A 24,239-nucleotide genomic window follows, 5' to 3' on the forward strand; every position below is an offset into this window, starting at 1 on the left:
AGGTCGGATGCGGGGAAGAATAGGCTAGGGCTTGAGGGAGGGCGCCGGGGACGCGGGAGACGCCAGGCGCGTGGAGGTTCGGCTTCTCCCGGCGCCGGAGGAATCGGGATGGAGGCGTCGGCGCGGGAGCAACGACGCCGGAGCAGCGACGCGAGATGTATCGTGAAGAAGCGGATGACGATATCCACAGAAAAAACAACTGAAGGAAATTAATCCCAGTGAAAATAATTCTCTAATTTAAATGACCAAAAAGCCCTTTTCAGATTTTCACCTAATACCAAAACTACCCTTTCATATACTGGTAGTATATACTAGCAGTAGAATATACCATAAAAGTCCTTAAAAAAAGGTTTCTAAACTCGAATCGAAGAGGGTTCTAAACTCTAAAAGAATTAGCCGCTAACATGGATGGACTGTACATCACAAATTCTCACACACATGACACATATATTATAATCATATATGTGCCCCCATCACTGTCCTTTCGACGTTGGCTTTGGATCCCGGACAAAACAGAAAGAATCCTTCGAAGTGAGGGAAAGGATTAGGCATCCTGGCTAGTAGGAGGAGTACAACAGAAGAAGCCATACTTCTAGAATTCAGTATTGCATAATGCAATTAGGCTGTGTTCTTGGTGGAAGTTAAGAACCTCACCTCTCGACACGAAAATGGAACGATGGACTAACATACAATTAATTAAGTATTAATAAAAAAATATAAAAAAAAAGGTTAATATGATTTTTTTAAAAAAAGTAATTTTCAATAGAAAATTTTTGCAAAACACACATTGTTTAACCGTCTGGGAAGAGTGTGCGAAAAAAGAGGAGGAGTTAGGCTGCGTTCGGATCTCGGAGATGGGAACTCATTCCCTCCTCACGAAAAACGGAGTGGTCCATTAGCGCGTGATTAATTAAGTATTAGCTAACTTTTTTTTAAAAAAAATAACTTTTATATAGAAAATTTTTTAAAAAACACATCGTTTAGCCGTTTGAAAAGCATGCGCATGGAATACTAGTAAGAGCGGTTGGGAGTCCTTTGCAACGAAAACAGCCTTAGTAGCAAGCACAAACTAACTCAGCTTTAGAGGCCCCTCATATTGATGTTTAACTTGTTATGGGGCATTTATTTCTACACAGTCTCATTTATCAACTGAAACTAAAAAGGTTGTCCAATTCCGTCCTCCTTTTGTAACGGCTCGCAAATACAATGGGTTGTTTAGATTCATGTCATTTTAAATCATATTATTTTTTATAAAGTTATCAAAATGTACATATATTTATTTATTTTTACCAAACTTTACTAAATGAGATAATCCAACAAATGGCATTTAAAGCGTTCAAATCCAAGAAATGCCATCGCCGTTATGCTTCCGTCCGTTTCACGCCGTTAAAATACAATGTTCATCCTATAACACTTAATGGTGTGGAATGGACGGAACCCTAACGGCGATGGCATTTTTGGGATAAAGTCGTTTGTACGATGGCATTTCTTAGAACTCATATTTGTCGATGGCATTTTTTGAATTTGGATGATTGTCAATGGTATTTTTTGGATTATCTCTTAGTAAATACATAAGGAATCATGCCAAAACTTGACAATATTGTCAACTTATCAAAATTTAATTGGGATTATTTTGGCGATAATATGAACAGCCCTTACATTTCTGAAGAATTATAGCTCAAATATGGCTATGGCCCTGTTTGGATTCGGAGGGCTATTTAATAGCCCTCCGGAATCTTGCTATTTAAGAGTATTAAACGTAGATTACTGATAAAACTCATTCCATAACCCCTACGCTATTCTACGAGACGAATCTAACGAGGTATATTAATCCATGATTTGCTACAGTAATCAGCCGCTAATCGTGGATTAATATACATCATTAGATTCGTCTCGTAAAATAGGCTAGGGATTATGGAATCGGTTTTATCGGTAATCTATGTTTAATACTTCTAAATAGCAAGATTCCGAAGGGCTATTTAATAGCTCGGAGCATCCAAACAAGGCCTATGTTTAGATCCAAACTTCCAACTTTTTCTATCACATTAAACTGTCATACATACATAACTTTTCAGTCACATCGTACCAATTTCAACCCAAACTTTCAACTTTGGAAGAACTAAACACAGCATATGACAGTGCAGTTCAGCTCAATTTTGTTCGGAGCCTAAAAAAAAGAAAAGAAAAAAAGCTCAATTTGGATAAGGCTATGAATAAACTCAAAAAAGCATCCAACCTAACCACCACACTGGCCCACCAGGGCCCACGCTCCACTCCCGTGATCATCACCTCCTTCCCTTTCCAGAACCACCTTCTCCTTCCTTCCTCCTCTTCTTCTTCAGTGTACTCTGCCTTTATAACACCCTACTCCTCTCTCTCACCTCCACCATCTAGCTCACTCACACAGTCTCCACTCACACGCATTGCAGAGGAGAGGCGACAATGGAGGGGAAGGAGGAGGACGTGCGGCTGGGGGCGAACAGGTACTCGGAGAGGCAGCCGATAGGGACGGCGGCGCAGGGCGCCGGGGACGACAAGGACTACAAGGAGCCGCCGCCGGCGCCGCTGTTCGAGCCAGGGGAGCTCAAGTCGTGGTCTTTCTACCGGGCCGGGATCGCCGAGTTCGTCGCCACCTTCCTCTTCCTCTACATCACCATCCTCACCGTCATGGGGGTCTCCAAGTCCTCCTCCAAGTGCGCCACCGTCGGCATCCAGGGCATCGCCTGGTCCTTCGGAGGCATGATCTTCGCGCTCGTCTACTGCACCGCCGGCATCTCCGGTCAGTTCACTCTCCTTTGGCTTCCTCCCCCACCTTCAAGATCTCAAGTCTTCAACTTTGTCATGATTTTGCCTTGGTTTGTCTTGCTAGTTGATACTTACTTGTTACCTGCACTTTGCTTGGCTCAGTAGTTTCTTCATACTAGCATGCTCACTTTAGTAAAGCATGAGGTATAGAATCATGTGTACTACTACTGCTCCTTCCATAAGTAGCAAGACTTTGAGGCATATGGCATTAACACTGAATAATTGATGAAAGACTTTTAGTTACCTGCTTTTGGGGTGTTAGATCAGTATTAGTAACTGGAAATTCACTAAATTTGTTGTCCATGCTCTTGTAGTTTTAAAGAATTATTATAGCTTTCTACAGGTGTTGAATGCACCAAAAATTTATGACACTACCTTTTGCTCTTGTACCATCATGTACCTTGTCTGCGCAAAGATTTGTCGCTGGCATATTGTACTGCTGTGGTATGTGAATTTTGTTCTTATGCAAAGGTTTGATTTACGACTAGAAGATTAAGGATTTAAGGTCATCCGATTGATTTAACTCTTAACCCAGCATTTTCTTCGGTAGTGTTCTAACTGTTGATGCTGAAACCACACAAATTATCACACAAAAATATATTATTTTTAGTTCATCAAAATTGAATGTGCACTTGGAGCCTTGGAGGCAAAGAAATATGTGATGCCAAAATTTTCTCCTTGGTTAATCTTCCTACCAGAATATTAACAAAACTATATGAACAAGTAAATATCTTGTGTTGTCAACTTATACAGTCTATCACAACTCGCAATCTTAGAAGTTAATTTCTGTACCAGTTTTATATAATGCTTCAAAATCTCAAATACTACCTTGTTAATCTCAAAATATGAATACATGAGGGTACACTATACAGTCTTACTTCAACTGTCATGACAACTGACCACAAAACAACTACGGCAATTAAGGGCACTACTAATATCCATTATATTGTCTGTTACTGCAACAGGAGGACACATCAACCCAGCAGTTACTTTTGGGCTGTTCTTGGCCAGGAAGCTGTCCCTGACCCGGGCCATCTTCTACATAGTGATGCAATGCCTAGGGGCCATCTGCGGAGCTGGAGTTGTGAAGGGCTTCCAGCAGGGTCTGTACATGGGCAATGGCGGTGGTGCCAATGTAGTTGCCAGTGGCTACACCAAGGGTGACGGTCTTGGTGCTGAGATTGTTGGCACCTTCATCCTGGTCTACACCGTCTTCTCAGCCACTGATGCCAAGAGGAATGCCAGGGACTCACATGTTCCTGTAAGTATCCTTCTCCTTTTTGCAGTGTGATATGTGAAAGTTCAGTAGTAGTTAGTGTGGTCTAATGAGTTATGCACTGTGATAACTAATTCATCACCAAACCCTAAAGTGATAATGTGCAAATCACTAAGCAGTATTTTGGTTAGCACCTTTACATACCTCACTCATACAGTATGCCTTTAACAATGAACTGGTGTGCTCATAACTTGTAGGTGTGCGCCATTTATGGCTAGACTTTTAACTAGTTTAATTTATCATGTTTGCTCAAGAAATTGACTGTATGCGTATAGTTACTGGAAGTATATATGGGTTTTTTGTGTGTTGCATAACGTATTTCTGTCCTTTGTTGGTGAAAACAGATCCTTGCCCCACTGCCAATTGGTTTTGCGGTGTTCCTGGTCCACCTGGCCACCATCCCCATCACCGGTACTGGCATCAACCCAGCCAGGAGCCTTGGCGCTGCCATCATCTACAACAAGGACCATGCCTGGAATGACCATGTGAGCAACCTTTCTTCTCTTTTTACCTACTCGCCGTTCTCAGCAATTGGTTCCTCTTACATTATCAGATATTAGTCAGCACATCATTGATAATCGATACATTTTTTGTTGGCAAATTGAGGTCTAAGCTGATAAACATGTCAGTATATATAATCAAATGTTCTCAGCAATTGGTTCCTCTTACATTATCAGATATTAGTCAGCACATTACTGATAATCGATACATTTTTTGTTGGCAAATTGAGGTCTAAGCTGATAAACATGTCAGTATATATAATCAAATGTTCTGATACTTTTTTTGGTTATATTTTTCTCTTTGTATGGGTAGGTCTAAGATGATAAACATGTCACTATAACCAAATGTAGCAGCATGCTCTTGCTAAAGTTTACTTAGTAGCTTACCAGCTTACTAGCCTTTGCTCAAGAAAAGAGTAGAAGACACGACAAAGAGTTTTTCCTTACAAATTTTGGTATCTAAATTTTGCAGTGGATCTTCTGGGTTGGTCCCTTCGTTGGCGCTGCCCTGGCTGCCATCTACCACCAGGTGATCATCAGGGCGATCCCATTCAAGAGCAGGTCTTAAGCCCCGCGCCGCCGCTGCGCAGCCGACGACATGCAACGCAATCGTGATGTCCTGTTTCCCGCGCGCTACTGCTGCGCATCTGTCGATTCCCTCTATCTCTAGTCCCCAAGATGTTTTTCCTATCTGAACCCTGAACAACTCAATCGTGTAATCCAGTACTCAGTCACTGTATGTTTTTATGTGATGGAGATCTTAATTCTTAAGTTATCATCTCTGTTGCTGGAAATCCGGTTTCCTCTTCGTGCATGAACCGCGCCTTTAATACACGTACTAGAATAATCTTGGCAGGCAGCAATGCTGGTATGATCCTACGAAGCCTGAACTATGAATGTGAAGGGAAGAACGAAGCAAAAGAGAAAAGAGAACAAAAAGGTAGCTCTGTCTAGTTCCCGACCGAGTAATGCCATGAAAGAACAAATGAACCCTAGTGAGTGTACTATACCAGGATGAGTGATGAGTCCAGCCTTGCATCCATCAAGGGCTAGGGCTTAGCGATCGATCTGATGAGGAGCGGCGGTTTGAATCTGTATGAATGAGTTAGTGGTGGGCCTGGCTTATGTGCGTCAGGACAACGATAACGATGAAGATGAGGACGATTGATGGTGGCCGGGCGCGGTGTAAAGAAGGCCGGCTGGCCGGGTAGTGCGATGGGGACCCGCTAGCCACCGGGCGCACGCTACTACTACTACTTGCTACGTACCCTACGGCAGCGCGGCACATGGGAGGTTTGGTGGGGTGTTTGGTCTCGCCACTAGGGACTTGGAGGCGCCGAGGCAAAAGGAAGTTGAAACTTGGAAGCAAAGCGTGTAAAAATATAATGGAGCAGTGTAGACTGTAGAGATAGATAGATGAAGTACTATACTAGATACCTGGGTCGCATTTAGCCATTTACTACCCTTTTGCATTTCGCCTTCGTCATCCTGCTTCAGGGAAATTTGGCACCAGGGAATATTGAGGTTTATTTATCATCATCTCATCCCTCAAAAATATATGCTAAATGGAAAATTAAAATGGAACCGTTCCAAATGATCCTATGAGGATGCACCACCCATCCCATGGTTCAGACGATTTCCCACTTAAGAGCTCCTTTGAATCAAAGAATTTTATATAGGAGTCTCATACGATTTAAATCCTATAGGAATATTTTCTTTGTCGCTATTTGATTCAAAGGATTAAGGGTTTCTAAATCCAATAAAATTCCTATAGAATGGCTCATTGCATATAGATTTTAGAGGAAATCTAGCAAGAGCTAGATTTTAGAGGAAATCTAGCAAGAGCTCCAGCCTCTTCAAAAATTTCATTTAAGTCTATATCTCTCATCCAATTCTTACATTTTCATGCAATCCAATCAAACGACCATTCCTATGTTACACGTGTGTTTTGCACTTGCATTTCTATAATAATCCTATGTTTTTCCTATTCCTCCGTTTTTTTCATTTTCCTATTCCTCCATTTTTTCACTCCTACGATTCAAAAAGGGCCCTAAGTTCAAGATGAGCGCAAAAAGGCAAAAGCTAGTGTTTGGTTTTTAAAACATGTTTAACTCGAAGCAATAGTTCTTTAGAAAGAAAGAAGTCGTACAGGTGTGCAGTTATTCAACTCGTAGAAAAATGAAAAAGAAATAGAAAAATTAAATCACATTGGAGCTAGGTGCACCATATGATTGTTTCATGTTCCACAAACTAATCAAGATTCAAGAAGCAACAAACGCAAAAGCAAAAAGGGAAGAAGCAACATAATCATATAGTCACGTTGATTTGATTAACGATCAGAATCTCTGTATAATTTCCAGAGTAATAGATACAGTGAATGGATTACCTGAGTACAGCAACAACGCTTTCACTATGCAGGCTGCAGCTGACTAGTTGCAAAAGCTCGCAGCAAGGGGAAGTACTGAGAAAAAGAATGGGTATTGAATGGTTCAATTGCCTCTACCTTTGCAAAATGTGGACTTCTAGTTGAGTTTCCTCCTGTACAATGGCCTCGAAACCCATAGATTGTCCAAAGGAAAACGAATGTAGATACCAGAGTATACAGGTGAAGAACTACTGTTTTGGGTCCTTGGCTATCTAGACCCTCTGTAATATACAATTGCATCAACGACGTGTAACTGGTTAACACATAACAGGCATGGTAATATGGAAGTCAACGCCTGTTCCTGGTGGGGGCATAGCTCACCTGTCCATTCAGAATGCACTGTCAGCAATAGACTATGACTAAGATAGATATCTTCACTGTCCCAAAAACGAAGGAAAAAAAGAGGAAGAGTTGAAGATTGAATGGCGATATAGAGCTCTCCAAAGCCAAGGATATGTAGTTGGCGGTCCCCAAATGACCCCAGTAAATAAGCGGATTGGATTCACATATCTAAGTCCATGTTTCGGAATTTTACTACAACAAAGGAATCAATGTTTGGCAAGTAAATATAGTACCACACAATAATGGTAGCAAGTCAAATTTGGCACCTCAAAGATTCTGTTATTTAAAGATACCAGGCAAAAAACTACTGCACTTGATGATAGTACGACACTCAATCACTCATTAAGCCCATGTACTATATATATCCAGTGAAGGTGTAAAAGCTGTTAATGATGTAGATAACATAGAGCAATTCTTTCAAGTCTTAGAGTTAGAATAAAAGGCTATTCTTTTTCTAAAAATGTATAAATAGAAATGCGAGAATTTGCAGAAAACTATGAGAAGGGATGTACCTTTGTTGAGACGGTCAGCTTCTGAAATAATTAATGAAATTATTCGTGTACTATGATACAGTGCCAGGCTTGCAGTAAATAGATGGGCAAACTGGCTCAGCAGCTCTCATCAAGCTCCAACTCAATGCCTATCCAGCACACCTTTGGGTGAAATCAATGACCATGGTTGCACCCAAGGTGTGGTGGACCAGATCTCAAATCCAGTGGAGGCTTAAGTTTTACCCGATCCTCAAAGCCCTTCTGTGAAGCATGCTCAGAAGGCAGTGGCTTATCATGCAAATTCCACACGCTCACATGTCCCATCCTTCCAAATTGAGGGCTCAGAATGTCAGCTTCAGGGACTGCCCTCTCCTGAAAACCTAGCGAGGGTTGTTTCACTCTAACAAAACGACCAAGGACCGGATCTGGAGGCTGGTTTGGCAAGGGCTCATCAAGACATCTCGATGTAATTGTGAAACCCTCATTATTGTAAGCTAGGTGTCTTGCATGGTTAAAAGGAATAGCTCCATTACCACCAGTCAGAGGAGTGGAAGCACCTGAAGTAGTTCTTGGGCTCGAAATCGGAGAGGGTGACATTATACCATTTTGATGTTGTGGAGATCTTGACCTCAGATGAGGGCTCCCACATGGAGAAACAGGGCAAGATATATAGCTTCGTACATGAATATCACTGCAAGCACCGATGATTAGAGTACATACATTTCCATGCAGATATACATTCACTGAACTGTTTTTTTTTTAAAAAAAACGAGGAACTGTATTTCTTATAGGAGTACAGGACTGAGTTATCGAAAATAAATGACAGCAGGGTACAGAACAAGGGTAAAATGTGAAAAATATTACAATAGCATTAAACACTGCTTGAATTTTACAGTGGGAGCATGTTGCAGCTCAGATGAATTAAGCAGGGACATCAACAAAACATAAAAGCACATTTGGGCAATTATTCATACTTGCATGTTGAAAAAAGGACATTAGTAAGATTTCTAGTAGGGTTCACTTAGTGTCCTCATATATAAAAAATTCATACAAAGGTCATTTATTTTGTATTCATTTGAATGTCATTATTTAGGGGTAACTGCCAAAATAAAAGGAGGAGGAGATAGTTCAGTAATGTGCAGCTAAAATTTCCTACTTTGAAATGTTAGCTAATTTACTTTTCGTCATACCAAAGCATAAGGATTATGATATGAGAGGTTTGGTTGCGGTTCTAATTTAATTTTTTCAGCAGAGATTTATAAGTTAGCTACTGCTCCTCTAGAATATTTAGTACACACACTCCAAAGCAATATTCTTATGAATTAGCAGGTAGATTCAAATATTGAATGATTCACCTGTGCACAGAAGAAAATTTAGCAGCTCTTCTCTGGTAAATGGATTGCCCTTCCAAACCCAAAGAAGACATATTTCTGGCATGCCCGACCACCTGAAATGTCACAAGAGACAAAGCGTAAGAAAAATGGAACAATCAATTGTCCATCTGATAACCAAGACCTTAATACTCTAAGTAGGCCCCAGTAACATTTATCTGTCCTAGTTAGCTACAACAGCCAGAAAGAAGCAAATGAAAGGAAACAAGGTAAAAAATAAAGTAAATGATTTGTAGAATTAATGCATACAGCTGCTAACTGGGCAAACATGCATGACAGATGTTTAGCTAAAAGACAACATGTTCCAGGAAAGCAGTTGATACCTTCAGATCTGGTTTGCAGGATGTAGTAGACAACTGTAGCAATGGATCCGACAGTGATTTTTCAAGTGGAGATGCATTTCGTATAAATGAATGCTGCAAAAGATCCACTGCTGTTGGACGGCTGGATGGATTGCGCTGCAGGCACTGTCTTATAAAGTCTCTGCCCTCTTCTGAGAGGTGATCTGGTATTGGTGGAAGCTCCTTACTGTTTCCTATCTTAAACACTGCAGCAATCTAAAAAACAAAGCATTGTGTCAACATCTGGCTCATAACAGATCAATGATTTATTCCTACTGCCAATCCATACAAAATATTTAAAAGGAACAAAAAAGAGAGGGGGGGGCACTTTTAGAACGAATGTTACTGCGGAACAAGAGACATGTCAAGAATATAGGAAAGAGGTGTCGCAGATTGTTAAGTAGTATTTCTCATAAGGGCACCTTCAACGTGAAGCTTAGATGGATGCTTTGGGGAAAAAAATAGGATAGCAAAATAACATGATGTAAAATCCAAAAATAGAATGGAATTAACACTAAAAACTGCTAGATCTAGGTCAATATAGTGATAATCAGTATGCATTATAATAAATAAAAGATTCCAGTTTTGACGCCAAAGGGATCCATTGCCCCCCTTAGCGAATACATCATGATGCAATGTCTCAAAAAGTCCAAGATAAATAGAAGGTGAAGAACATATAAAGAAGTCTAACATGCAAAACCTCAACCAAATTTTCAATATACAAAAAATATATAAGCATTCACATGGTACCGGTCATCATGTGGTTCCTGTACCACTTGTCTGTTTTATATTCAACATAAAAAAATGAATACAAAATTAAATCATTGCATCTTTAAACAACCTTTTTGTTTTGGAATTTTTCAAACATAGTGTCATGTTGGATTCGTCAGATTTCATCAAAGGGGATGCTGGGCCTCCTGGCCACCACAAACTTTTGCTAACTAAAAAGAGCATTGGGAAAATAAGACAAAACAATGAGCCATGCTGAACTTGTTTTTTTAATTAAAATAAGTACTGAAGCAAAACCACAACAATGATACAGTATCCACCATTCATCTTCTATAGTACTCCCTTCAGCCAAAACTATATGACATTTGACTTTTTTATGGTCTTCAAAATTCACTGTTGAATCAAATATTGTAGCAATGTGCAGTTATTCAAAACTCGTAGCAAAGTGCCATTATTCAAAATTCAACGTTGAATCAAATATGGTTTTACATTAGAATAAGTATAAAATCTTGTAAGTTTATGATATTATGATAATACTTTTCAAGTCGAATCGACACATACCATTTTTAAGTTGAACTAAGCCCATTAGAAGTTATGATGGTCAAGGTTTCAAAAGTATGACCGTATATTGTCCTAAACGTTCCCCTAAAAAGATAGTCCGAAACATCAAATATTTATGACCAAAGGGAGTACCTTCTCATGAAAAGAAAATGTGTGTTGCACAAAAACATAAAATACAGCTTAAGAGCCTAGTATAAGTACTAACCCCTTCATATTGGCTCCATGGTGGTTTTGAGGTAGCCATCTCTAAAACCGTGCATCCTAAGCTCCATATGTCAACAGCAAGATTACATCCATTAGAATTTTTTATAACCTGCATAGTTATTACATGTGTGAGAGAAGCAAGGTTGATTTTTATAACAGCGGAGAGAAGATAGGCATAAATTCATCAAATAACTAGAGAAGTGTAGAAGAATGTAGGATTTTCATTACCTCAGGAGCCATCCAGTACGGGCTACCCTTAAATGAAAAGGCACACTGCTGCCCATTGATCTGAAAAATGGATTGGCAGAAAAGAAGTTCATATGCGCGGATAAATATCCAAAGAAGAAACATCTATAGACAAAAGGACCTTCCCATAAACATATAACTTGCTAGAAACAACTAATCACTTATCCAAATGGCCCATAAGAGTCGGCCCATGAAGGTATACAAGCTTATATTACTAATAAAATGGCACTACATCTATGGTAAACAAACTACTGCCTAGTAACTAGCATAGAAACATGCATAACCATTTGGTCCAAGTAAGCCAGCAAATGTGCTGACAGATACGGTAAGGACCAAAACAAAATGGTTATCTCTTATTGAATGGATTGATCTAGCACAAGTGGTAGTCCTCAAGTGCAAGAGAACACGAGGGAAAGGGTAAAGCACAATACACCATTTCTTCCTATGAAGATGATACAAGGAATTACATCTAATAATGCTTTTGCTTTAAATTTTAGTTATTCCTGACAAATGAGAAAGATTTTTTTTTTTACAATTTGAAACAGAGAATTTACATGTTTTGCCATTCCGAAGTCAGCAAGCTTTACACGACCATTAGGATCTACCAGTATGTTTGCACCTTTAATGTCCCTGCAAATTATGGAACATGACAAATAATAAAATAATCTACAACTTGGTAGCTTACATCTAAGGAACTGAAGTGCTGAACTAACGACAAAAGGAAATGGAATGTTACCTGTGAACCGTATTTTTTGCATGCAGATAAGCCAAGCCTAAAAGTATTTGCTTGGTATAACTGCGGATAGCAGGTTCACCAAATTGCCCATACTCCTGGAGTAGTTTATGGATGGATCCACCAGAAACATACTCCAGGTATATATAAAGTTTATCATCAACCTGTTTTGAATAAATGGATAGTGTATAGTTATTTTTAAAGTAAACAGAGGAGTCAGGAGTGCAAGCAAAAGTGAAGTTCGTAAAATTCTGCAGAATGTGGCATGAACTTTTTTGCTACGTTTCCTTACAGAGAAGTGTTCAGAGAAATATTATAGTTCAGTGGCATATGTCATCATCAGAGAGTACAGTGCAGTGCAAGAAATAATAATGCGGGTACGCACATTGGTCATGCAGTCAAACCTTGAAACTAACCCACAAATCTGTACTCCTTCTGAAGGAAGACAGTGTAGCGGTGGTGACAGTGAATCTGCCACCCACCAACTATGAACTACATTTTGTACCAATAAGACATGCATTTATTTTTATCTGTTGCAAAGCCACCTGCATTTAGCTAGTACCCCCCCCCCAACTGTTTCAAAATATAAGGCTTATTTTGAGGGCACAAAGATTAAGAATTGTTAGAATAGGTGTCGAATATACTAGTCCTATTTGGTTACGGTTGGACTTGGAGTTGTAATAGGTGTTAGGGGTAGAGTTAGAGTCGGACTCTGTAACCTGTCATCTCTCTTAAATAGAGAGGGGGCACCACAATGTAATCATGGCGACTACAATGTAGCGTAGACACGCAGGGAGATGATGGCGGCATGGCCATGGACTCGTAGCGGCTAGGAGCTATATTGGTTGGGGAGGAGCGCCCATAATCAGAGCCCCGGGGATGTAGGCTTCGGCTGAACCTCGTTAACAAATATCGTGTGTTCCTGTGTCGTCATCTGGCATGTCTTGGGTGATTAATGATTGAAGCGATCGAGAAGGTTAGTCGTCGTTCCGCTATATCGGCTAACTTTTATAACAAGTGGTATCAGAGCAGAAGGTTTCAACATTGGATCAAGAAGACATGTGGAGGAGGAAACACGAGGTGGGGGTCGCGCATCGACAGGAGATCGTCAGCCGTGGCGATGAGATCGATGGCGACAACGAGGACGTTGCGGAGGTGACAACCTCGCTCGCGATCAGACCGGCGATGGCGGAACTTGACCGGAAGACGGGGCCGAGCGTGGCCGAAGGCGACCGGAGAGATCGGAGGGGTAGCGCCATGGACGGCGCGCCCGACGCACGCGGCGAACGCGGCAGGGAGGCCAGTGACGGAAGGGCGAAGCCGGCGAGCGTGGCACGGCGCGGCGGACGTGCAAGGCCGATGACGACGGGATCGTGGACGGAAAACATGAGGGCTGCGACTGCGGTGCGTGCAGAGGCACGAACGACACGTATGTGTACGTGTCACATGCATACAGTACGCGTACAGATGGTGGCCAAGAGCAAGAGATATGCACGAGTTGTTGCAAGCATGCAGGATATTAATTCCATGCATGGATTAATTAGTTGCATCTTAATGCATGAGTGCATACGATTTCAATTGGATTTGTGTGGGACACGTACAAGCTGCGTGCATGCATGGGCATGCAGAACAGACGACGTGGATTGCTGCCGTGAGAGAAGATGTGAGGAGAAGTCAAACATCAAAGGCCTAATTCCGTGTGGGAGCTGGTCAGGAGACCGTTTCTGATAAGGCACGAAATTATGTCATCGACGCGGACTCGGCTTGACGTGTCCATCCGGACTCGAAGTCGATCTGGACTCGGTATCCCGGTGGCTGATGCTATTTAAGGAGCGGTCAGGACGTGAACCTATGGCAGAAAAGGCGACGGGCAATTGATCGAGACACTCGTAAGCTTACCACGGAAGGCACAAATCTGGGCTCAAGGCAAGATCGTACAGCAGGCGTACAGGTGTGTGCAAACCGGACAGAACCAAAAGCAGGACGGAGAAAAACCGTGAAGCAGATTAGTTGGATCGGTGCGGCGGCGGACAGGTGGTTTGCTGTTGAATGTCTGAGATCGGATCACAAGACGGGATTGTGAAGACGAATACGGACGGTTCTGAGAAGGGCGAGTATTCTGGTGGCGACAGACCAGTCAGGTCGCGGGTTGGCAAGATGGCGCCGACAGGTATGAAATTTGATTTGGTGAAGTTTGACGGCTCTGGAAATTTTGGCTTGTGGCAAACTAGGGTCAAAGATTTGTTAGCTCAACAAGGTGCTTCAAAGGCTTTGAAGGGTGTCAAACCGGCCAAGATGGAGGATGACGATTGGGAGGAGATGCAGTTGCAGGTGGCTGCGACAATAAGGCTATGTCTTTCAGATCAGGTCATGTACCATGTGATGGAGGAGACCTCACCAAAGATAATTTGGGAAAAGTTGGAAGCTCAGTTTATGTCCAAGACTCTGACAATAAACTGTATCTGAAGCAGAAGTTGTATGGGCTAAAGATGCAGGAAGGGGTGGATCTGACAGCACATGTGAACGTTTTCAATCAACTAGTCACAGATCTTGTGAAGATGGATGTGGAAGTTGACGATGAAGACAAGGCCATAGTTCTTTTGTGTTCGTTACCTGAATCGTATGAGCATGTGGTGACTACTTTGACGTACGGCAAGGAGACCATCAAAACTAAAGATCACTTCTGCGTTGTTGGCTCGTGATCAGATGAGAAAGAACAAAGAGGGTGAAACATCTCAAGCGGAGGGTTTGCTAGTCAAAGAAGATCATGCTGGGCATAAGGTAAAGAAGAACAAAAAGAAGAAGGTGGTGCAGTGCTTCAGATGTGATGAGTGGGGGCATATAAGCAAGAAGTGCCCAATACTGAAGGGAAAAGCTAAGGCTAATGCAGCGACTTCTTCAAATGACTCAGATAGCGATGGTTGTGATCTTCTCAAAATGTCAAGTGCACAGTCTAAGGATGCAGAAGCGTGGATATTAGATTCAGCTAGCTCGTTTCACGTGACGCCAAGGAAGGAGTGGTTCTTTTCATACAAGTCTAGTGAGTTTGGTTTTGTCTACTTAGGCGATGACACAAGTTATCCAGCCGTGGGAGTAGGTGAAGTCAAAATCAAGCTAGAAGATGGAGGTGAACATGTTCTTCAGGGTGTCAGGCATGTACCAGGGCTAAAGAGGAATCTGATTTCGCTTGGAACCTTGCATGAAGAAGGGTTAATATTTCGCGGTAATCGGAATAAGAAGACCATGGAGATCATGAAGGGCAAGACGACTGTGATGACTGGAGAGAAGGTGGAGTCGCAACTTTACAAGCTGCGAGGGTGCACTATTGCAGGTGGAGTCCAGGAGGAAGCGGTTGCTGGGATAGCAATTGCTTTTGGTGGCGGCGGGTCTGGCGCAGACTCGTCGGGCGGCTTGCGGTGAAGCTGCGAAGAAGACAACCCAAGTCTAGAGGATAGGTGGATCGGCATGGTGATTCTACTACTTCTAGGTGGCTTATATTCGCCAAGGTGGAGTTTGTTAGAATAGGTGTCGAATATACTAGTCCTATTTGGTTACAGTTGGACTTGGAGTTGTAATAGGTGTTAGGGGTAGAGTTAGAGTCGGACTCTGTAACCTGTCATCTCTCTTAAATAGAGAGGGGGGCACGACAATGTAATCATGGCGACTACAATGTAGCGTAGACACGCAGGGAGATGATGGCGGCTTGGCCATGGACTCGTAGCGGCTAGGAGCTATATTGGTTGGGGAGGAGCACCCATAATCAGAGCCCCGGGGATGTAGGCTTCGGCTGAACCTCGTTAACAAATATCGTGTGTTCCTGAGTCGTCATCTGACATGTCTTGGGTGATCAATGATTGAAGCGATCGAGAAGGTTAGTCGTCGTTACTCTATATCAGCTAACTTTTATAACAATAATTGTACAGAACCAAGAGAAAGAGCAGTTAAATTGACCATCCTACCATACTTAAATACCTTAGAAATAGCTAAATAGATGGTTAGTGAGATGCTTCTTATAAATGCAGGAGAGACACTAGTAATAATTATGGACATATAAGGAATATAGTTAATAAATTTGCATGGAGCCCATATATCTTGCAAAAGTTTGAAAAACTATACGCCTAACAGAAACAAACGATGGAGTGTATGCAAAAAAAAAAAAGATCTGATATGTGAAAATGGTACTAGTAGATTTGTTATGGAAAATACCTTCACGTAGTTAGATTTTAATTTTTTTTTATAAATGTATTGTTAGAAAAGGATTTTTTTTTATGAATGTGTTGTTAGAAAAGGAATGATCACACATGTTCAACAAGTAAAAAAAGAACAGGAGTGGTATTAACAGAAGATAACAACTGGTGGCATAAATTTATACCATTTCAGATCCATAGTATCGTACAATATTTGGATGTTGCAGACGATTCAGAAGTAATATTTCCTGGTAAATAAAGAATAATATAAGAGCAGAGAAGATAGCGTAAAGAAAAGGACAGTAAACGTGGAGAAAAATGTCATACCTGACACAACTGCTTTGCACTTTCTTTTGATTTAGGATCGTCTGAGAAAAGGGTGACCTCCTTCATTGCACACATTTCACCTTTATCACTGATACAAATGACAGAGAATTATATTATATCAAATTTGAAGAGAAACAAAGGATGATCAGTCCTAATAAAATAGTCAGTGGCACACTACTCAAAGGATATATAGAGTGCTTGTTACAAACAACATTGTGACAAGACCACTTCAATAATTACACTCTCAAAGAATAATGATGTCTTAGGCTTTGAAGGTGAAATATTTCTGAATGAGACTCTGTTTAAAACATGCCAGTTTACTAATCACTAAACCATGATATTTATTACGATTCAGGATGTAGTATGAGAAATAAGTATATGGGAGAGATTACAAGAGCTGAATGAGTTAGTACCATTGTAGGATTTATTAATGATGAAAACCATATTGTGCTTTGCATCGAAATTAAAAATGAACATCAACCAATTCCGAGCATCGAAAGGGCATACCTGTTAAAGCCAATGTATACATGGCCAAATGTCCCACGGCCGACAAGCTTTCCCTTCTTCCACCGTGATCCAGGACTAGTTGGATTTTCTACTCTACCAGGACTATGTGAGATAGGACTAGTTGGGGTGGAATTGTTTGGCAAAAAGGTGGAATTGTTACATATGCTTAGTGGTGGAAGGGGCAATCTGTGGGTTTGCTTCCTCTTCCCTTCATCAAGTCGCCTTGTTGGAGATTCAGGTGCCATCCCACCAGCCCTTGGATGCAATGGAGAGACACTTCCACTATGTACCCTTGAACTTGGACCAGGGCTTGTCATTCTTGGGCTGGGAATTGGTGAACACTCTGGACTACCTCGGCTAGGTTGCCAAAAGAGCTGGGCTAGCATATCACCTCCCACTGAATTATGCCCAGATGTTTGCCCTGAACCAGGACTGGAGCACTGAGCAGACCCAACAAAAGTTACATCTGTATGAGGCTTAACTGCCCAAAATGCTGAACTTGGAATCTGATCAGGGCATAATATTCTTGGGCTTCGAGAAGGGCTTGACATCACACTATTGGGAGCACTGTCCAGAACAACCTTTCGTGAATTTTGTAAATTTGACTGGTAACTGTCAGCAACAACAGTACCTCTGGGACTTGTAGATAGAATTTGATTACTCAAGAAAGCATTGGTTGGCATCGTCACTTCCTTAGTGCCCTTTCTGGTGATGGCACTAGAACACTCCTTATGCACAACACTTCACAAACAGAGCAATCAATATCCATAAGAATATTTTTTAAAAAAAGTACACAAACAAAAATGTGTTTGGATAAATCATGGATTAAGAAGGATACCTTGAATTACCGGTTGTAGCAACTTTAGCCACATTGTCGGTGTCATTTGCCACAGGTCCCTGAAGTCGCAAATCTCCAGGATCATCGCTATCTATAGAACCATGGCTGGAGATAGAAGCAGTTGATAATTCTGCAACAGGTTCGGTAGTTTCAGGTCTTTCTTTAACCCAATTTGTGGTAGGGAGCGGTAGTTGTTGTCCTTTGCCACGCTTTTCCAAAACGACCTTTGATTCGGTAATATCAGAAGCAGTACGTGCCACCATAGCACGGGATCTAGGAAGGGGAAGTGGTTGTGCATGTGCTCTGGCTGCAGCAAAGCTTTGACAACGAGAAACCTCTTTTGAAGGGGATGCAGAGCGTGATTGGGCAGTAGACCAGCAACCTTTCTCAGCAGTTGGATCTTTACTATGTCTACGATTCCCCCGTGATTTTGTTCTCCCCTTTTGCTCATTTGGACTTAATAACCGATGAAATGTGTCAATGAGGTTTTCTTTGGCAGTCTTCTTTACTTCTTTTGATGAAGACTTCCCCCACCATGGTGGCATATTGAATATGAAACAAGTTGGACAGGATTTCACTGAGCTAATCACACATTGAAATTTTGAAATCACGCAGGTATCCTTAGTTTCTGTAGTGACAAAAAAAAGTCCTCAACTCACTGGAATGCTGTATTATGGAGATTCCCAGTTAGTGCTTGCTCATGCTACTTTGATTTCTGTTTAATGCCTTCACCACAAAGGCTGAAAGTTAACAAATAACAATAATGAGGACCAAGTCACTAACAGCGTGCATCATTACAGTTCCACACAACTGCAAAAGAGTTGAGTTTAATGGAGAAGTACATGACCATTGAGAGTATAAAGGCAAACTGTGTGCTGTTTGTTAAATTTAATTAAATTTAATAATACCTGGAAGTTGGAGGTAGAAGTAGCAATTACTAGAACGCTTACCTTTGGGGTTCATCTTAAAACCACAATGAACAAAATCACATGTCAAGCTTTCAAGCTTGCTACATCACTATCACCTACTGTGAGCAAATAACTACAGTGCCACCCATTGCTCTAAAATGAAATGCCAAGGAGATAAAGTACTTATTCTGTCACTAATTGCCCCGTGCATCATTTAAGTCAGAGATAACTCCTATACCACTGAAAGTTTCACCTATCTCTGTTTTGCCGATTGCCACTAAATAGGCTGTCTCTGCCATCACAAAACATTTGTCAACCTTTCATGCCATTTCTGTCCAAGTGTTATCAGCCTCCTGTCGAGCTAGCAGCAATATGGCATAATTGCGCTCTTCTACCTCCTCCTTAATCCCACCAGTGCCTCCAACCTCCGGCAAATTCCCTTCTTAACAAGCAGAGTGGCATGTACCGATGTGATGGCTACACTCTCCAAGTCGGTGATCCTACTATACTCGGAGCCGAACCAGTTCTAGCTAACTGATCCCGGTACCAAACTGTCACAGCCCCTTGGCTCCATACCTACATTTCTCCGCGAAACCAACAACCAAAGCACAGTTCTACACTCCAGGGGGCGGATCTAACGTGGGATATCGGGGTTGAGCTGAACCCCCACAAATTTGTTAGGACACAAAACTGTTATTAGTACCGCACCACGAACGCAACAAACAAATCAAATCGGGACGAGGTGGGACGGCTAGGTGACAGGGAAACAAATCAATCAAGTCCGAATCGACTCCCAATCTTACCCACACCAGCACATGGAAGAGGAAGAGAGAGGAGGGCTACGAAACTAGAAGGAATACCTTCAATTCGATACTTCGATTCGAACCGAGATGCTCGCCGGCCGGCCGCACAGGGGAGAATACTAGTGCGGTAGGGGGTCGGGGAAGGGGAGCAGCAGCCCGTCCGCACTGCGCCTCCGGCCCTGCTCGCCGGCCGCGCGCGCGACGGAGGCGAGTCGGTGTCGCGGAGGAGGAGAACGCTGGCCGAGCCTCCGCCCGTGCGTCCGCCGGAAACGGTTTTTTTTTTTCAGACGAACAGATAAGATGAGCAGAGGAGAGGAACGGAGAGAGACGGTGGAGAGGAAAATCGTCAGGCGAAATGCGACTAAATTGTGCACAGGCGCACCATTGCCTCCTCCAGCACTCTTTCCAGAAAAAAAAAAAAACAAAAACAAAAACGTTCGGGGAAACGAGTTCGTCCGTGACACCCCGACGAACCGACACTCTGCGTGGAGACGGTGTGGCCCGCTGCTCTGTCCATATACATGCACCAGCGGAGTAACTGCGATGTGCTAGCACCAGCGCGATAGATGAGACGTGTATGGTTGCTGCCCCGAAATGCTCAAGTTGCATCAGCAAAACTGATTGTTGAACGGAATTGGCCATGCCCTCGTGTTTCCTGCGCCCGTTTCGCACAAGAAAACAGCCACTGGTATTGGTGTGTGTCGAGAATTTCGTTTACAAGTATCCCGTATTCACGACTGATTAGTTGTTTGCTTGACTCGGTTAGTTTGGTTAGGTAAGGTGCTTGCAGGATGTACTACATGGAAGAGGACTCTGACTGTGAACTGGAGGCTGGACCGCTGGATCTGACCTCATTGCTGCAACGCAAGACTGTTATTGTCTCAGGACATCTAGGTGAAACTGACACGCCTGCAGTGTGGTATACTTCTTTTTTTTTTTAATGAGATGTCAAAGTCCACGAAAAAGCCATATATCCTTGCCGAAAAGAAGGTAGGCGTGGTTAGATTATGTAGTTGCATCAACCAAAACCAAACGTGACAGCCAACATGTAGTCTAAACCAGTTGCCCCAACATCATCATCAATCGTTTTCTCAGATCCTCTCTTCAGAAGGCAACACGAGCAACTGAACACAAACACATATCGCTGTCGCCTATTGCACATTAACCCCTGTGACAAGTGCATGCTCTCTGCACATCGTCGTTACGCGCCTGAAATTCTCCGCAGTCCGATCCCTCACTGGATCTAATTGCGCAACAGAACGCTATCAAGGCGACGATGCGCACGGACGAAAACGGCATCATGCCAACCTCAGAGTTTCTGCTTTTCGCAATGGAAATCTAGCAAAACGATTGTGCCTTACATGCGGAAAACTGAGGAACTTCTCGTGAAGAAGTAGGCAACCTTAAGTACACGTTTACTACTACTTATAGATCTATTTGACAAATTAATTAGCAAGTCGCTAATAGAATCACATAGTGATAGATCGAGGCTTGGAAAAGAAGAAAATGTCTCTTAAGAATAGAATAAAATAAATATAATAGTTGGCTGGTCACCAACACAAACTAACTCGAACAAATACTATCAAAGTACTCTGCATCTTAGCTACATCACAAATTATTGCTCTTTCTTTAGTTCTCTTTTTTGCTTCTCCGCTTCTGCTCTCTCAGATCCAAATCCAAGTAGATCTCGTCTTTGCAAAAAAAAAAAAATCCAAGTTTCTCTGATCCGGATGGTAAATTCAGAGAAGAAGCGGCTTAAATGTTCCCACCAAACCCATTTAATTTACTTACTGTCTCGTACTCTCTCTTTATCTACACATTGAATGTTCCATGCCTCCATCAGCACGAATCTTGGCGCGAGCGGGGCCCTCGGATCTTCTACGCGCATGGTGCGGTGGCCCTCACGTCCGCGCCGCGGAGCTCGTCGGCGACGGGCGCGAGGTCGCGTGGACGTACCTCCATTCGGAGCCCGTTCTTCATGAAGAGCGTGAGGGACATCTTCTGCTCGACTCGGTGTCCCTGCGCGACGGCGAGGCGGTGGCGGAGGAGCACGCTCCCGGCGATGTTCTTCATCTGCAGGTAGGCGAGGTCCTTGCCGAGGCAAATCCTCGGCCCGGCGTTGAACGCGACGAACTTGTACGAGTCGTGCGGCTCGAACTTGGAGCCGTCGGCCGACAGCCACCGCTCCGGCCTGAACTCGAGGCAGTCCTCCCCCCACACCGTCTTCATGCGCCCCGCCGAGTATATGGAGTACGTGACCGACGAGCCGGCCGGCACGAACGTGCCGTCCGGGAGGTAGTCGTCGGCGACGACGTGCTTGGAGTCCTCTGGGACGGAGGGGTACAAGCGGAGTGTCTCCGAGAGCGCCGCCTTGAGGTAGACCAGACTGTCGAGCTCCTCGAAGGTGAAGGGCGCCGCCAGCCACAATGCCGGGTCATGGGCGCCCCGGGACGCCGCGAGCACGGCGCAGAGCTCGTGCACGACCTTGCGCTCCACGGCGGGGTGGGTGGACACGAGCCAGAAGAACCAGGAGAGCGCCACGGAGGATGTGTCGCGGCCCGCGAGGATGAAGTTGAGCGCCACGTGCTGCAGCGACTCGTCCGAGTAGGAGCCCTTCCGCATGAACCGGGACAGCAGGTCGTCATGCATCGCCACGGTGTCGCACTTGCCGTTGCCCGCGAGCTCGAGCTTGCGCGCCTTGATGACGGCGGCGAGGTACTGGTCGACGTGCGCGACGCTGCTGGCCAGCGTGGTCTCCATGCCGAGGCCCAGCCACTTCTTGCAGCGCCACAGGTACTCCGGGAAGATGAACCGGTTGAGCGTGGCCTCGGTCGCGCGGTCGAACGCGGAGGCGAAGGCGTTCTCCGGCAAGCCCTTGGCGAGCGTCTCGGGGTCCTTGCCGAACGCCAGGCCGCAGATGTTGTCGAAGGTGAGGCGGAGGAGGAGGTCCTGCAGGTCGACGTGCGCCTTGCCGGCGGCCGCGTCGTCCAGGATGGGCAGCAGCCGGTGGTGGATGGACCGCGAGACCCACCTGGACATTGCCGTCCGCAGCGTGCGCGTGGTGAACTCGAGCGCCGCCGTCTTCCGCTGCGCGACCCACGTCTCGCCGTCGGAGTTGAAGATGCCGTCGCCGAGCAGGTCGCGGAAGACGGCGTGCCAGAAGGGGCCCTTGGGGTAGTTGTCGAACCGCGACTTGAGGACGTGCTCCAGGTTGCGCGGGTCGCAGGTGACGGTGACCAGCCCGCCGCGGCGCGCCACCCCGGGCACCGCGAAGATGCACGTCTGGTACGTGCCGCCGGCGCGGCGCAGGTTGGCGGCGATCCACTCGTGCATGTTCTCGGCGTGCTGCACCAGCCCAGGCAGGCTGCCGACCACCGGCCACACACGCGGCCCGCTCAGCCCCCGGGACATCCGCCAGAACCACGTCATGTACGCCGCCGCCACCGCCACCACCACCGCCCACGTCCCCACCTCCATTTTCCTCTGGCAACAAACTCTGTAATGTACGTACAGCTGCTAGCTAGGGCTGTATGGATCCGATGAGAATGCCCGGTGATGGCTAGCTACACTGCGCTAAGTGACTCCACATGGAGCAAGCAATGAGGATGGCAGAGTGCAGCAGGGAGAGACCGAGGTTTTTATAGAACTGGTCGGAGCACAGTCGAGATGGATGCCAATTTATTGCAGGTCGCGCACCGGTCCTGCTACGCTGCTACTCCTAGCTGCTACCACCAAGCGCGAGCTCTCTCTCTCTCTCTCTCTCTCTCTCTCTCTCTCTCTCTCTCTCTCTCTCTCTGCATGTACCAGTGTACATGAACGATGCAGCAGCAGGACGCAAGTCACGCAACAACTCCGATCCTACGTACACACATGCATGTACGCTACACTCGCATATACTAAGGCCGTGCTTAGTTGTCTTGGCAAAAAAAAAAATTGACGCATACCAATACACATTTAAAATATTAAATGTAAACCAATAACAAAACAAATTACAGATTCCGCCTGTAAACTACGAGACAAATTTATTAAGTCTAATTAATCCGTCATTAGTAAATGTTTACTGTAGCACTACATTGTCAAATCATGGTGTAATTAGGATTAAAAGATTCGTCTCGCAATTTACATGCAAACTGTGTAATTGGTTTTTTCATCTATATTTAATGCTCTATGCATGTGTCTAAATATTTGATGTGATGGAAAAGTTGAAAGTTTGAAGGGAACACTACCTACGACGAGGACTTCTGCATCGATCCATTGATCAGGATCAGAGTTTGTGGTGCCTTGCGAGTGGTGAGTCGATCCATTGATCACCATAGTTTGTGGTGCCTTGTGATTGGTGACCGGTTCGGTCGCTCGGCCGCGAGGAGCACGGAGCCGGTCGACCATAAATTGGCGCCTGCGCGGGCCGTTGGGCGTCCGACCGATCGATGGATGGATCAGTGGCCAATGAGGCAATGATCACTTGATCAGCCGCGGTGATCGACGGGCACCTAACCGCGGGGCGAGCCATTGAATGCACGGCCGCATTGAAGGGTGGCCATGGGGATGGTGGTGGCGGAGGCGCAGACGCTTAAATGGGGATCCATCTGCACGCAGTACACATATGCGTGGCTAGCTAGCTAGAT

At 44.2% G+C, this 24,239-nt stretch overlaps 3 protein-coding genes across 3 annotated transcripts; 1 reads left to right on the plus strand and 2 right to left on the minus strand.

Moving 5' to 3' along the window:
• Nucleotides 1-2,309: 2,309 nt before the first annotated feature.
• LOC4330248 (aquaporin PIP1-1-like) lies at nucleotides 2,310-5,359 on the plus strand. Its single transcript, NM_001401917.1, has 4 exons — nucleotides 2,310-2,779; nucleotides 3,771-4,066; nucleotides 4,426-4,566; nucleotides 5,054-5,359. The coding sequence occupies exons 1-4, from the start codon at nucleotides 2,443-2,445 to the stop codon at nucleotides 5,147-5,149; spliced, it is 870 nt and encodes a 289-aa protein (NP_001388846.1). The 5' UTR covers nucleotides 2,310-2,442; the 3' UTR covers nucleotides 5,150-5,359.
• Nucleotides 5,360-6,876: 1,517 nt separating this feature from the next.
• On the minus strand, nucleotides 6,877-19,946 carry LOC4330249 (mitogen-activated protein kinase kinase kinase YODA). The gene is made up of 13 exons (XM_015771132.3): nucleotides 19,672-19,946; nucleotides 17,904-18,643; nucleotides 17,066-17,806; nucleotides 16,559-16,646; nucleotides 16,417-16,479; nucleotides 12,048-12,208; nucleotides 11,866-11,941; nucleotides 11,294-11,353; nucleotides 11,067-11,174; nucleotides 9,554-9,787; nucleotides 9,195-9,286; nucleotides 7,861-8,530; nucleotides 6,877-7,327 (listed from the first exon to the last, which is right to left on the minus strand). Exons 2-12 carry the CDS (start codon nucleotides 18,446-18,448, stop codon nucleotides 8,014-8,016), a joined length of 2,685 nt encoding a protein of 894 aa, XP_015626618.1. The 5' UTR covers nucleotides 18,449-18,643; nucleotides 19,672-19,946; the 3' UTR covers nucleotides 6,877-7,327; nucleotides 7,861-8,013.
• A 1,159-nt stretch (nucleotides 19,947-21,105) lies between these two features.
• Nucleotides 21,106-23,224, minus strand: LOC4330250 (cytochrome P450 86A2). Its single transcript, XM_015768546.3, has one exon. It carries the CDS (start codon nucleotides 23,089-23,091, stop codon nucleotides 21,493-21,495), a length of 1,599 nt encoding a protein of 532 aa, XP_015624032.1. The 5' UTR covers nucleotides 23,092-23,224; the 3' UTR covers nucleotides 21,106-21,492.
• Between the last annotated feature and the right edge of the window lie 1,015 nt (nucleotides 23,225-24,239).

This window comes from Oryza sativa, chromosome 2, assembly GCF_034140825.1.
Source record: "Oryza sativa Japonica Group chromosome 2, ASM3414082v1".
NCBI lineage: Eukaryota > Viridiplantae > Streptophyta > Magnoliopsida > Poales > Poaceae > Oryza > Oryza sativa.

Bases quoted from the DNA above. Each gene is read 5' to 3' on its own strand.
- LOC4330248 (NM_001401917.1), top strand. From the start codon at position 2,443: ATGGAGGGGAAGGAGGAGGACGTGCGGCTGGGGGCGAACAGGTACTCG. The intron at 2,780-3,770 runs GTCAGTTCACTC...TTACTGCAACAG, and splicing joins CTGCACCGCCGGCATCTCCG to GAGGACACATCAACCCAGCA. The intron at 4,067-4,425 runs GTAAGTATCCTT...TGGTGAAAACAG, and splicing joins CCAGGGACTCACATGTTCCT to ATCCTTGCCCCACTGCCAAT.
- LOC4330249 (XM_015771132.3), bottom strand. From the start codon at position 18,448: ATGCCACCATGGTGGGGGAAGTCTTCATCAAAAGAAGTAAAGAAGACT. The intron at 12,209-16,416 runs GTATAAATTTAT...TATTCAAAACAG, and splicing joins GATACTATGGATCTGAAATG to GTTGATGATAAACTTTATAT. The intron at 11,942-12,047 runs GTAACATTCCAT...CATAATTTGCAG, and splicing joins GCAAAAAATACGGTTCACAG to GGACATTAAAGGTGCAAACA.
- LOC4330250 (XM_015768546.3), bottom strand. From the start codon at position 23,091: ATGGAGGTGGGGACGTGGGCGGTGGTGGTGGCGGTGGCGGCGGCGTAC.